General features: G+C 36.9%; 1 protein-coding gene across 2 annotated transcripts in view; it reads left to right on the forward strand.

Annotated features, from left to right (window-relative positions):
- TLL1 (tolloid like 1) overlaps positions 1–15,687 on the forward strand; it is a 200,401-nt gene that overhangs the window by 86,420 nt on the left and 98,294 nt on the right. For both annotated transcript variants that reach the window (XM_029910666.1, XM_029910667.1), the window contains exons 2-3: positions 7,240–7,350; positions 13,368–13,448. In XM_029910666.1, coding sequence (XP_029766526.1) covers positions 7,240–7,350; positions 13,368–13,448 — 192 coding nt within the window. The remainder of the gene's footprint in view (positions 1–7,239; positions 7,351–13,367; positions 13,449–15,687) is intronic.

A 15,687-nucleotide genomic window follows, 5' to 3' on the forward strand; every position in this document is an offset into this window, starting at 1 on the left:
ATAAATTGCCTAGGGAGGTTGTGGAATCTCCATCTCTGGAGATATTTAAGAGTAGGTTAGATAAATGTCTATCAGGGATGGTCTAGACAGTATTTGCTCCTGCCATGTGGGCAGGGGACTGGACTAGATGACCTTTCAAGGTCCCTTCCAGTCCTATGAATCTATGATTAAAGAGAAACAGAATAAAATATACCTCCTTCTTTTAAATCTATAAAGCTTCGCACAGGAATACAGCCACTCTGCTTCCAATAATGTTCATGGAAGTGATGTAGCTAAATCCCTGTGTGCTACGTTGAAAATTAAGGCCAGAATTTTCAAAGCCATTTAGCCACCTAACTTGCATTTTGAGGACTAGCTACATTGGTCCTGGCTAACTAAAACTTTAACAAATACAAACCCTTCCATAGCTATATGTGTCAAGAGAAATCAGTGTATTCTACATTGCTATTGAAATGTAATGTGCTAAAAAGACTCTTTCCTATGTCTTCAAGAAACTTAATATTTTTGGATTTTCCCTCCTCTTGTTTAATAGTTGTGCTTCACTTTGAGTTTCATGGTTTTTCTTGGCATTGTCCACTCCTTCTTTCAAACAATGTTGAATGCCCTCATAGTTCACTACAATTGTTTTACAAGATTCAGCATGATAGCATCTCATATCTGACAGGCTTTTTTTGGACCAGGAGAGCTTCTTGTTCACTCTAGGTAAGATTGTTACACAGAAGCTGCCATTGCCTGGGGGATGACACACAAAAAAAAGTTTCTGAAGAAAACTAAAACGTTGGATGGCAAGAATCAGTACTGTGAGTTTCAAAGAATAAGCTGTGCATGTCACATACACAGCTACTGAGTTTAGTCTTTTGATCTGAACTTGAAGACCTTCATACTTTCCAGACATGTTACTTGCATTATCATATGACTGACCTCTGCAGTTTTCAATAGCAGTGTTGTTTGTGTCCAATAAAGACTTCACAGTCTGGAAAAGTGACTTTCTTGTGTGGCTTTCAATTGTTGTAAACCCAGGGAAATGCTCATATGTGGCACCATGTAAGCAATATTCTAAAATGATTGGTAACTGATCAACATGAGCGATATCAGGAGCTGAGTCTACTATCAAAGAGTAGTATTTTGCCTGTTTGACTAGATTTACAATGAATTCCAAAACTTTACATCCCATTTGCTCAGTAAAGTCATCACAGATGGTTTTCAGCGTGTAGGACGGGTGACATTTCCCTTTGTTTCCATAGCATTTGATATGCTCACTTAGAAATGGGTCAAATTCAGCAATAGCTTCAAGAATACTTACATAATTTCCATTGAGAGGCGAACTTATGATAACTTCCTCCCTTCCTCTAAATGCTAAACTGTGTTCAGTGAGAAGCTCAACAACTGTCACAGTATGCCTTAAAACTTCCTTCCAGAAAGCAGTTTGCATTAGAAGCAACTGTACGATCTCCCTGTCAATGTGATTCTTGTCTTGCAACTGTGGTAGTCATGCAACCATGGCATTGCAATGTCCCATGCTGTTTGCATGAGAACAAGTCTTCTCCTGCTTTTTTTCAGTCAGAAATGTCTAGGGTCATGCTAAGATTGTGAGGTGATGAAAAGCCTTTGCAGGCAAAACAATTCTGCTCCTGTGGATTTAGAATACAATAACACTGGTCTACAATTTTTGAGAAGTCGTCTGCTTCAGAGATAAAATGTGCTATTTATTATGTATTTTGATGTGCTGAATTCAAATATGACAATTAAAACAACTGATTGGCTACTGTTTCTAAGATATTTAAGTTTTTACATTTTATGTCTATGTATAGTGTGTAGATAGTAGAGTTTTAATCATAAATTGTAAACCTAGGTCTTTTCATGTGTTTATGGTTGCTTTACATGATAATATTTCACCTGTCCTGTTTATGTAACACTTTAAAAATCAGCAAAAGGGTTATATAAATCAAATTTATTATGAAACAAAAGGCAAAAAACTATTCTCTACATAGTTTAGTCCTATTCAGTGTCTACTCAGCGCTTCTTGGCTTGTCTCTTGTATTCATTAAATGGAGCATCTCTTGTCACTGTCCAGCAATAGTCTGCAAGCATTGATGGGCTCCATTTGCCCTGATAGCGTTTCTCCATTGTTGCAATGTCCTGGTGAAATCGCTCGCCGTGCTCGTCGCTCACTGCTCCGCAGTTCGGTGGAAAAAAATCTAGATGAGAGTGCAAAAAATGTATCTTTAGTGACATGTTGCAACCAAGGCTTTTGTATGCCTTGAGGAGGTTTTCCACCAACAACCTGTAGTTGTCTGCCTTGTTGTTTCCGAGAAAATTTATTGCCACTAACTGGAAGGCTTTCCATGCCGTCTTTTTCTTGCCATGCAGTGCATGGTCAAATGCATGCATCATCTCGAAGAAGTTCACGAATCTGAGGACCAACAAAGACACCTTCCTTTATCTTAGCTTCACTTAACCTTGGAAATTTTCCACGGAGGTACTTGAAAGCTGCTTGTGTTTTCTCAATGGCCTTGACAAAGTTCTTCATCAGACCCAGCTTGATGTGTAAGGGTGGTAACAAAATCTTCCTTGATTCAACAAGTGGTGGATGCTGAACACTTTTCCTCCCAGGCTCCAATGACTGTCGGAGTGGCCAATCTTTCTTGATGTAGTGGGAATCTCTTGCACGACTATCCCATTCGCAGAGAAAACAGCAGTACTTTGTGTATCCAGTCTGCAGACCAAGCAAGAGAGCAACAACCTTCAAATCGCCACAAAGCTGCAACTGATGTTGGTCATAGCTTATGCACCTCAAAAGTTGTTTCATGTTGTCATAGGTTTCCTTCATATGGATTGCATGACCAACTGGAATTGATGGCAAAACATTGCCATTATGCAGTAAAACAGCTTTAAGACTCGTCTTCGATTAATCAATGAACAGTCTCCACTCATCTGGATCGTGAACGATGTTGAGGGCTGCCATCACACCATCGATGTTGTTGCAGGCTACAAGATCACCTTCCATGAAGAAGAATGGGACAAGATCCTTTTGACGGTCACGGAACATGGAAACCCTAACATCACCTGCCAGGAGATTCCACTGCTGTAGTCTGGAGCCCAACAGCTTTGCCTTACTCTTGGGTAGTTCCAAATCCCTGACAAGGTCATTCAGTTCGCCTTGTGTTATGAGGTGTGGTTCAGAGGAGGAGGATGGGAGAAAATGTGGGTCCTGTGACATTGATGGTTCAGGACCAGAGGTTTCATCCTCTTCCTCTTCCTCGTCTGACTCAAGTAAGAATGATTCTGGTGCATCAGGAACCGGCAGTCCTTCTCCGTGGGGTACTGGGCGTATAGCTGATGGAATGTTTGGATAATGCACAGTCCACTTTTTCTTCTTTGACACACCTTTCCCAACTGGAGGCACCATGCAGAAGTAACAATTGCTGGTATGATCTGTTGGCTCTCTCCAAATCATTGGCACTGCAAAAGGCATAGATTTCCTTTTCCTGTTCAACCACTGGCGAAGATTTGTTGCACAAGTGTTGCAGCATATGTGTGGGGCCCACCTCTTGTCCTGATCTCCAATTTTGCAGCCAAAATAAAGGTGATAGGCTTTCTTAACCATAGTGGTTATACTGCGCTTTTGTGATGCAAAAGTCACTTCACCACAAACATAGCAGAAGTTATCTGCACTGTTCACACAAGTACGAGGCATCTCTGCTCACTTTGGCTAAACAGAAATGTGTCCCTTTGCAAAATCAAACACTGACAAATAAGAGAGCACGACACTGTATGATTTCTAGAGCTGATATAGGGCAATTTGTTCAGCAGAGTGATGTAAGCTTCGTTATGATTGCATCATCCATGACTTCTAGGAATAACATGATGCAATTCATATCATGTGTGACGCAATACCAGCTTCAGATTGCATCATTCATTGTTTTGCCTAAAAAGCAAGTACTGTCCAAACCCAGTCATAGATTTATTCATAGATCCAGTCAAAGATGTATTTTAGTCATTTCTGGTTTAAATTGAGATCCCTTCCCTTTATAACTCACTTATCCTCCGCTATTCCCAAGTCAAGGGTCGTATATACTGACCCAATAGCATATCTTGAAAACTAGAGCCAATCAACAATTTTAAGCATCATTTTCATTCTCAGTGACCCAGAATTAGTAAAGTTTGACTACATTTATTTCAGAAGCATTTTGACTGTAGAGCAGTGTAATCAACCAATGCCTCTGATAACATTTGGTAGTTTTCATTCAAAAACAAGAGGTGAGAGATACCATTTCTTAAATTTGTACTCCCACTTGGAAGCTATACATTTGTCATTGAAATTCTGAAAATTGAACAGACCTTTGTCAATACACTGGGTATGAAACTTCTCCATTATCAAAGAAGGCTGGATTTTGTGCTATGCTAACGGCAAAGTTATCCTCTTTATCACTACTATTCTCTCTGCCTTCTGTATAGAAAGGTGATAGGAAAAGTGTCCTGGAGTTCAGAAACATGTACCTTTCCTTCTGCCCGCTCTGGAGGGAACAAATTCATATCCATATCTTCACTTTGGTTTTAATTTTTTAAGAAGGTCGCTCAGTGTCTTTGGAAGATGATTCTGAAATAATACAGTAGAGAAATAGTAAGTTAGAGTAACTTGCTTACAATTTTCTCTCTTTATAATTTAGCTTTCCTTTTTGCTGCTCTGCTTCAAAATTGTCAACCAGACGTCTCATAGAACAATACTAAACAAGTACTTTGCATTGCCGTCATTAGCAGGTGGCAATTATTGCTGCCAATTAGCACCCTTGTCACCAGCAACTGAAAGTCTGAAAAAAATTAAATATGAACTGTGAAAGCTTAGGAAACTGGTACAAAATTAGTATCGGGGGGCATCAGTGATTTTTTTCTCTTCTTTTTAGTGTTAGCACAAATATGATCAAAATCTCCCTTGTATTTCCTGGCTCTGCCATAGACCTCCTATGCAGCCTCAGCGAATCACATAATCTCTTTGTGCTTCAGTTTCCCATCTGTAACACTGAGACTGCAATAGTGAATCCCAGTCACAGGAAACAGGTCACTGGTAAAATGATGGCTGTCCATAATATGTACTACTGATGAGGTGAACTGGAAGGGATAATGTTTCTGCTGAATCAGTGCCTCTTAGGAGGAAGGTGTTAAAAGGATGTATAGAGAGCGTGACTGAATAGTTCAAAGGTATTTGGAATGCCCTCAAATACACAAATTTGTTTCCAGAAGGCTATTATTTTATGTAATAAATAAAACTGTTCAAGTTTAAAAATACATTACGCATAAGGTTCTAAAACATTTTGTTTTAAAATGAATGAGTTCATTTGCACCCTGTAGTGTAGATATTCTGGCATTTTTTCCCTAAAGAATAAAAGAAGCAATTTACTACGTTTACAAAACTGGCAAGATGAGACTTGTACTTCAGCTCCTAATTTTGAACCAAGTACTATAAATAAAAATGGTTTATAACTCTGGAGTTATTTCACCTCCTACTTGGTATTGTCTGGCTCTCTGCCCTTTATTATTTATTTTTTACTGATTTTTAGCTATTTTTTAATATGTAAAGTACTCAACCTTTGTAGAATGTATATCAAATTATGATGGTTACTCTATGTGGCCATTCCAGTTACAAAAAATAGTGAAGTTATTTTCAATGTGATTTGTTTTTCCTAGTAGCCTTGGGTTCAAGAGTGAGTGCTATGGATATAGGGAATGGGTATGCACTGCACAGGAGTTCCCCAGCAAAGACGCCCTATAAACAATGACTTGTATGATGCAAACTTGATTAAATAACAGCTAACAAAACATCAATAAACAAAAGAAAATGTAATCTTTACAGCAAGCAAAAGCCAGAAAGGGTTTCATCTAGGGGAATGACATCCTAGAGTAATAGGAAAGGAAAGCATTAACAAAAACGTTTTGCATGGATTTGAATGAACATATAGGGACACCAGAGATGAAGTATTGCAGTGGATGAAGTGTGGACAAGGGTTTTAGTTGTGGGAAAAGAGAGGGAAGGATTTACTGTGGAAACTGTATAAAGGAACAACCAACTGAAATTGGTGACATCCTGTACATAGGGCGAGAGGAGAAGGAAGAGTTGAACATGACACAGACTGTTTGCCTGGGTCAGAGGGTGGATAATGGAGTTATTGTCAGAGATGGTGGAGGCTGGAAAAAGGAAGAATTTGGGGAAAAGATCATAAACAATAACTTCAGCCAATGCAAATTGGCAAAGCTCTATTGACAGTTGAGGGTCTGGCCTGCTGAGTTTAGCTTTTGCCACAAGCTTGAGTTGGACTTTAGTTTTGCATCTATTTTTGCTGATATTTCATCCTGAAGAGAGGGAGAGATTGGGCTAAAGACAGATGAACACGCATCTAGCTTACTCAGCTTTAGCTGTTCAAAGCTCCTGGCTCTTTGGTTTGGATCAGCAAAGGGATGACAATTTAAGATATATGAGGTCATATAAGTGTACAGAGGAAAGAAGAGGAGACCAAGAACAAAAACCTGAGAGAATGCTACTGAGGATAGGAAAAGTAGAAGGGAAGAGCCACCAAAGCAGAAGCTAACAGAGAGGTAGGAAGAAAACCAGGAGATTATAAAGCCATGAAACCCAAAGTAGCCAGAGAACACAAAATTTGGGATTAAACCATATAAAGGAAATATATAGGTCAAGCAGGAGGATAATGGGAAAGAAACCTTTTTGTCTTTGTGAAACAGATAAACAATCTGACGAGTATATATAACACATTATAAAATATGCACTAAACATATTAAAGACAAAGTAGTCTTTTCTGTCTTCATTTTCCAGGCTATATTATATTATGGGCTGTATCTTTGTGAAACTCCTGTTTTGATGGACTTCATATTAAAAAAAAAACTTTAGTTCCCTGTTTTATTTTTCTTTATTGTGCGTATAGAGGAAAAAATAGAAGGATTTGTTTAAGATTACTGTCATGTTTGTATGATTGCATGTATTCAATTCAACAGTAAAATTAAAATGTCCATAAAATAAATAAATAAAGCTAAAGGGATATTAAAGGTAAATGGGGAAATATTGGAATGGATTAGAATGCATGTTCCCGAGGTTTTTATGAACTAGTCAACTTTATAAAATCTGGGTATATATCTTTTCATGAGCTGTGACATCACAATGTATTCTTCAGATTGGTTTTAATGTTTAAGTAAATGGTTTAATTAAATTCTGCTCTCTTTTATTTAAAGCTGTCTTTTGGGGAGATATTGCCTTAGATGATGAAGACTTAAAAATCTTTCAAATTGACAGGACAATTGACCTTACACAGCATTCAAATGAAAGACTTGGACATAACACAGGTATGATGTTAAAGGTGTGACTTTAAAATTTTTTATTTTAACCTATATTTATTCATTCACAGAACACAACCCACGCTTTAAACCTACAAAACACGGTATCATCTAGGGGTAATATTGGTTTTAAACTTTATAAAGTTGTTTAATCATTACAAGTTTGCTTTCTAAAAGGCAATGAAAAGTCATGGAATTTTGATTTTATTCCTGGTATTTCTAATGAAAATTCTTCTCTGGAACATAAAAATAAAGTTTAGTGTTCAGCTGGGGCCAAATCATGGCAGCGTAAGAGAGTAAGGAGGAGTAAGTCCGTATGCAGGGGGGCAGGACAGGTTCAGGAATGGGTGAAGACTTGGCTTTGCCCTTCACATGCCATCTGGCACAGCTGCACTGACCTGCTGGGGAATGTATACTGATGTGAAACTAGAAGGGAGATTTTCCTCAGTGAATCACAGTCTCCCTCTTAGGCTGGTCCAGGAGATACACCACAACATGTTGTTGTGCCTTGTTCAGGGCAGACCATATAGTTACAATCTTGCCCATATGGAATTTTCAATAGAGAAACGTGATTTCCTGTATGATTTGCATCCTAGAATGTTCATTTCATGGAATACTCCAGGAATTTGTCAAAATACCATGGGGCTTGATTATTCGTTAAATTCTTTATTTGTTTCAATGTTGGACTGCAAAACTGGTCTTAGAGATGGCCAAATAAATATTTACTAGACAAGTGTGTGTGTGTGTGTGTGTGTGTGTGTGTGTGTATATATCTGCTATTATTTATGTGTGTATGTATTTATAATGCAGAAGTACAAGAAGCTGCAATCAGGCTTAGTTCTCTGTTGTGTTAGGTACAGTACATGCACATAGGAAAACTACGTTTCTGCTGCATAGCTGTAGGCCCTCATCTTGCAGTCTTCTCTAGTAGGATTTGGGGTAGTTTGTGGAAAATGGGATTTAAAAGACAAGTGACATATGAAGAGTGTAGAAAAGTGATATATGCAAACATAAAATTTTAAAATACATTTACTTTTTAAAATATATATGTAAATTTCAGTTGCCCCCATTGACCCTCTAACTTTGCCAACATTAATTTGGTGATTTTTTTTATAGATGTTGCAACAGGAGTGTGTCTTGAGGAATGATTTGAAGGAAAGGGCCCATTCAGATGAAGATGGCCATTCTAATTGTTAATTTTTCTTATAAATATGTTTAAAATATTTTTTCCCACAGATTTACTCTTCTTTGTAACTACATATAAAGAATATCTGTATAGTATCCTGGCATTTTCTTTTATTTTCTTCTTAAGCCACCTGTTTGTTCTAGGCAGGATCATCTTTGATCTTTTCTAGATCAAAATTGGATTGAAAAAATTCACTGACTCTTATTAACATTTTCTCAAACAAATCATTTTAATTGGCTTTGAAGTATTTCAGGTCCTGGTTTTGCTGACAAAATGTAGAGAGCAAGGTCAGTAATTTCCCTTTAAAGTAGCTGTAGTTGAGTGATTTATTTGACCTGCAGACTTGTTTTAATACCTCTGATGATGTCTTTGAAAGTGACAAAGATCATTCTGGTGATTGCCAGACAGATGCAAGATAATTTTTGAAGCTGTTTCTTATCATATTTAATGTTCTACTGTTTAATTTTCTTTTCCTCCCTATGTTGGGGGATGTGCATTATTCCAGCCAAGTGGGAGTATTCTTTTCAGGGACAGATTGTGGTACCATGTTAAGGACCAGATTCTGTCAACCATAATCCTCCAGTAGTCCCCACTAGGAATAATAGAAATAGAACCGGGCCCTAAAGCACTGATTCAACTTCTGGTACAGTTCGTGGGAGCTGGACTGGGCCCTAAGTGATCATTTTAAGACTTGTACTTTTGTTTTGACAGATAGATTTAGAGTATTAAGTTTGAAAAAGTTGGTCTCATTTTACATTATAAATACATGATTTTTCTAAATTCAGATTATTACATGTATATACTATAATGGCACTTTGGCCCATATTTAACAAAACACATAAATGTGTGGTTAACTGCCACTCATTGCAATATCTTGATATCTTTTTGATGAGATTACAAGTTTGGTTGATAAATATAGTAGTGTTGACATATTATACTTGGACTTCTGTAAGTTATTTGACTTGGTACTGCATTACATTTTGATTAAAAACTAGACTGATATAAAATTAACATTAAATAGATTAAAACTGGCTAACTGGCAGGATTCAAAATAAAGCTGCAATTGGAGAATTGTCATTGGCTCGATGTGTTTCCAGTGGGGTCCCGCAGGGATCGGTTCTTGGCCCTACGCTATTTAACATTTTTTTTTCAATGACCATGAAGAAAATATAAAATCATCACTGATAAAGTTTACAGATAACAAAGAATTGGGGGAGTCGTAAGTAATGAAGTGGATAGGTCACTGAGTCAGAACAATGTAGATTACTAGGTAAACTGGGTGCAAGCAAGCAATACACATTTTAATACAGTTAAATATAAACATATACATCTGGGAACAAAGAATGTAGGCCATACATAAAAGATGGGGGACTCTATCCTGGGAATCAGTGATTCTAAAAAAGATTTGGGGGTCATGGTGGATAATCAGCTGACCAAGAGTTCCCAATGCAACATTGTGGCCAAAAGAGATAATGCAATGCTGGGACGCCTAAACAGGGAAATCTCAAATAAGAGTAGGGAGTTTATTTACCTCTGTATTGGGCACTGGTGTGACCGCTGCTGAAATAATGTGTTCAGTGTTGGTGTCCACAATTCAAAACAGATGTTGATAAATTGGAGAGGGTTTAGAAAAAAGCCACCAGAATGATTACAGGATTAGAAAACATGCTTTTATAGTGATACTCAAGGAGTTCAATCTGTTTACGGTAGTTTAGCAAAGAGAAGGTTAAGGGGTGACTTGATTAGTCTATAAGTATTACTTGGGGAATAAATATTTAATAATGGGCTCTTCAATCTAGCAGAGAAAAATGTAACATAACCCAATGTCTGGAAGTTGAAGACAGACAAATTCAGATTGGAAATAAGGTGTACATTTTTAACAGTGAGTGTAATTAACAATTGGAACAATTTAGCAAGAGCCATGGTGGATTCTCCAACACTGACCATTTTTAAATCATGATTGGATGTTTTTCTAAAAGCTCTGTTCTAGGAATTATTTTGGGGGAGGGTCCACGGCCTGTGCTATACAGGAGGTCAGACTAGATGATCACAATGGTCCTGTCTGGTTGCAGGATCTATGAACCTACAAAAAGCATGTGCTTAAGGTTAAGTGCATGTTGAAGTCCTTTGCTGAATCAGAACCTTTGTGTATACCTTTGTTCCTCTGCCATCTGGTTGTTAGGGTGACATGACCAAGCATCTGAGAAAAGAACGTGCAAACAGTTATTAAATAGAAAAAATTAAGTAGCCTGTTTAAAGTAAAATCTCTGAACTCAAACTATATTTATTCTTTAAAATGTTGCTATTGTTTATCAGGGCAATTTAAAACATCTTTTAAAAAAGCCTTATATACAGATGTTTGTCACAATTAAATAAATTAATTTCAGTCCTGATTATGCAAATAGTTACTTGTATAATTGTGTATATTTGTTCCTATGTAAATTCCTATTGAAGACAATGTGATATAATGTGGGAAAAAACTAGCCACGGGGGAGTATAATAGCTAGACTGATGTTTGCAGGATTTGGCTCTTGCATTGTAAATAATAGTGCAGGGCCTGATCTTCCAAATTCTGACTCAAGCAGTGGGACTACTCAGGTGAGTAAGGATTATCTTCTTAGATTTGCAGGTTCAGACAATTACATTATGAGCTTCTCAGGGCAAGGCCCTGACATTTTGTTGGCCTGTGAAGCAACACTTATACATTGTGCTGTATAAGTAATAATAACTTAATAAACAACAAAGAGCTATTATGTAGATAATTTTTACATAACTGCCAAAATTACTATTTCCCTGCCCCCAACTTAAAACATGTAGATTTTTTAAATTCACTTTTGGTTAGCTTGAGGCTTGACATGTACTTTCTATAGTGTATGCATTAGTCATATAAAATAAGTCAGGTTAGCTATTTTAAGATATTCTGATTTAATTTCTTATTTGACAGTAGTCCTTTTGTACACCAAACAAAATACATTGTGTGTGTTATTAGACTACCACTACTAGTGTACTACTTTACTCCTTATTTTTGTTGTAATAACTAGAGATAATAAAGGAATAATAGCTTCCTATATCAATAGGGTCATGGATTCCTCTCAATTACTGTTATTTCTTTCACATTTGCCTGTTTTCTAAAGATTTTTTCCCCCTCACAATTGTCTGGATTTTTTTACTCCATACATAATTTTGCAAAGTAAATGCTAACATGAGATAATTGCATTAATAATGGGCAACGTGAAATGCATGTATATGGCATGGCATATACTATAGCTAACCAAATAATTCCTTGAGAAGGAATGTATTGAAGTATTACCTCATCTTCCTAAAATGTTTTTAAAAATTTGGAAAATTTTTCTCAAGGGATCCAGCAAGTATATGACAGTGTAATCCAAATAATTAGGCACATTATTATTCACTGAGTAAGCATGCTAACTTACTTGCCTTTTATGGCATTGTCTAGTCTGTAATCTGCCTTTTGAACTGCCATTTGGGGGGAGGAATAGCTCAGTGGTTTGAGCATTGGCCTGCTAAACCGAGGGTTATGAGTTCAGTCCTTAAGGGGGCCACTTAGGGATCTGAGGCAAAATCAGTACTTGGTCCTGCTAGTGAAGGCAGGGGGCTGGACTCAATGACTTTGCAAGGTCCCTTCCAGTTCTAGGAGATAGGATATCTTCATTATTATTATTTTATTTATTTATTGTGGTAAATACACCCTCAAATGTTGCAGAAATTGTTGTGAAAAAAAATGTAAGAGGAAAAAGGAATTTGAGGAAATTATTGTTGGAACGAGTATGGCTAATTATGACTTCTGCAATCCTTTATTCTTAGCCACCTTCTCCTGCTGCAGTAGCTTGAAAACACTGATATTTCACAGCAAATATTGCTTTGTTTAAAAAAATTTACTTCTAGGAATTCTATAAAGTTATCTAAAACCTCTTAAGATATTCTGGTTATTCACTGCACACCATAATACTGCCAGCATTCTTTTTTCTTGCTTACTAATCTTTTTTAAAGGTGATATGCAATAATAGTGCAGAACCACTATGAAACCGAAGTAGTCAGCAGACTGCTATAGATGGCATATGTGGTTTAAATTAATCTGGTGCATGCCTGTAAGTGGGATGGTAAATGTTCAGACAATGAAACTCCAGCTGCCTCTTTGGATGGTTAGGTTTTCTGCTTCCCTCTCACTCGTTGATTATTGGAGCTCCACAGGAATGCCTCAGAGGTCATGTTACTATACTTTGGTATTTGATAGGTTAGCCACCCTTATGTGACTGACTGTGCTTTAAAGATCCATTTGCAAGTTAACAAAGAACTGCAAAGCTTTGGGGATAAAATCAATCCTATTATTTTTTTAAATCATGTTGTTTTGTTTGTTTGTTTGTTTGTTTGTTTGTTTGTTTCCTCTTGGGGTCTTAACATTCCCCTCCTCCCCCTTAGATATGGGAACATTGTGGTATACATTCAGGAAATATCTGTGAAAGCAGGGCATCCAGCTGTCAATCAATATGGCACTAAGGATGTCAAGGTCACTGAGAAGAAAAAAAGCTTCAGATAATAATTAGATGATGTAATTGTCATGACTTGTCTGAATAACAAAGACACATTGGCTTACGTTCTGGAATGCATGCTAGAAAATCTTTCAGCTACAAATGTGGTTTTGTTTCATTGTCAAAAATGCTTGAAGAATTTGTATGTGGGTCATTAAAGAATTTTAAACTTCCTTAAAGATACATTGCATATTCTACAGAGTAATTCCTAATCTCTCTCCATAAGATATTTGCTATATGTGTAATGTTCTGTGTTTAATTTCCATAATATTTCCTTTTTCTTTTTAAAGGTGGCTTTGGTGAGCATGGGACGTCAAAAAAACGAGGTGCTCTCTATCAGCTTATAGACAGGATAAGAAGATTTGGCTCTGGTATTTTCACTGTTTGAATTAGCAGACTGCCTGATGTGATGTACAGTTAACATTAATGACAGTACTTTAACACCTTAAACCCAGTCTATATCAGTATTACTGTAAACTATTAAAACAAGAGTAATGAAGAGATTAGCTCTTTTCCTATCTATACTTTATCAGAGAGCTCATATTTCATGTAAGCACTAGAAAAGTTATTACTGGAAGCTAAAATCCTAAAATACATTATTTTAAATTCTTAAAAAATCACTAGGTAGTATTAGAATACTAGAATACCAATACTATTAGAATACCAGTAGTATTCACAGTAATGAATGCAGTTGGGATATATTTTCATTAAGATTACAGAACTCTTTGTGTATGTGTTATGCATTAATGGATAGCTGCAAGTAACTGCTAATGGCCTATGTTGGTTTTGTAGGCAATGGGACACTGTGATGAGTCATACTGCATGTGAAACATTTATGATGTGTTTCACCTCATGAAAACATTTTTAAATGTTGTAAATTTCAGTAGAATTCAGTGGACAGTATCTATGGCATCTTCATTAATAGTGAATTAAGTTTATTCACTATGTTTGGTGCAACGTGACTTAACTCTGGTGCCATTAAACCCCAGCATCTGCAGGAAAAAGTAAAACTCAGTTTTAATCGCAGTTCAGCATGTGGGAGTGCATCACTCCGTATCTTGCAAAAATAGCCACAGCATAGTATCTGACATTACCGATATATGGTAGTATATAACTGCATGCTTGATCTGAGAACTAGACCCTTAGTTTTGCGTAACTGTGTACCTTTATCTAATCCGAACAAAACTGGCTGAAAGAATAAGCAATGATAAAAATTGACCATATTATCATGTAAGCCACCCATACATCGTCATCAGATTATTCAGTAATGAAGAAGTACATATGACTGTCTGGGATTCCAATTCGATTTACATTTTAATAGATTACCTGTGTCATAGATTGTATAATAATTCTCAGTAACAAATTCATTATTTTAATATCAAAAGATTGAAGTAAATTTAAAATTATATTTGCTTAACATAGATATAAGTGTTCTGGACATAGAACATTTTCCTAAACCCAACAACTTTCTGTGTGGTTTTTGATGTTGCTTAAACTGTACAATGAGTTAATCTATAAGTAATCTTTTCTGCCCAGGCTTCTGAAACTTTTCTCCCATTTTTCATGGCTCTTGCACCTTTCCTTATTCTTTTTGTATCTTCTTTGCTTCCTTGCTGACTTATGGATCTGTACCAAGACCCTTGGCCTCTTACCTTTCATCCACAGTTGCTTCTGTCCTGACCTGACATCTTTCCTGGTCTCTCTGTCATATCCCTCACTTGTCTGGAATCCCTGTTAACAGACTGTCACTTTGTGTTCAGAACATTTTAGTGGGGCTGCTCACAGAGAAAGGTACTATTCAACAAGAGTGAAGGTGGCAGAATTGGGCCCTATTGAATAGGACAGACAGATCAACTTTTGCTAAAAGTCCATTTAAACCTGCCACCATGATCTTTATACTAATTTATAAATTGCTCCAGAACAGGGAAACAAGTAACTGTATTGTATGCAAGTCCTTGCATTCATCTTCATAATAATAGTAAAGATTATGATAATAATTAAATTGGACCAGAGAGAGAGAGAGAGAGAGAGAATGACTCTTTAATCTGGGCATTAGGGCACCCATTTAGGAGGTGGGAGACCCAGATTCCAGTCCCTTTGTGCCAATGAATATATAAGTATTTATACATAGTAGACAGTAGCAATAGAAATGACTGAGAAAGACATAGCCTAGTGATTAGGGCACAGTGCTAGGAGTCCAAATCCTTACTCCACATTAGTCAGAGCAGGGAATTGAATCCAGGTCTCCTACAGAATGCTATAACAGTTTTATAAGTGGGCAGCAGCTTCAAGCTTATCACTCACTACTCTTCTTCTTGTATCTTTAACTGTTAATTACTTGTTATTTACAAGGCCACTTGTGAGTTTATGCTTTGTCCATTATTAACCTCTGTTTCTGTAGTTCTATTTTCTTTTATTATTCATGCAAGGCTACAATGTTTTTTGTTGGTTTGTTTTTCATTTTTGACAAAGGACTGACCTGGCTTTAGTGCCTAACTCATGAAGTGGAGATAAGATTCCTCCATCCGGTCCTGGAGCTAAATGCCAAAGTCCCCTTGAGGGGCAGAGCTTAGGCAGCTCTTCACTCAGCTTGCTGGCTTCTCTGAATCC

The sequence above is a fragment of the Terrapene carolina genome, unplaced genomic scaffold (assembly GCF_002925995.2).
Source record: "Terrapene carolina triunguis isolate 2854851 unplaced genomic scaffold, T_m_triunguis-2.0 Scaffold66, whole genome shotgun sequence".
In the NCBI taxonomy this organism is placed as follows: Eukaryota; Metazoa; Chordata; order Testudines; family Emydidae; genus Terrapene; species Terrapene triunguis.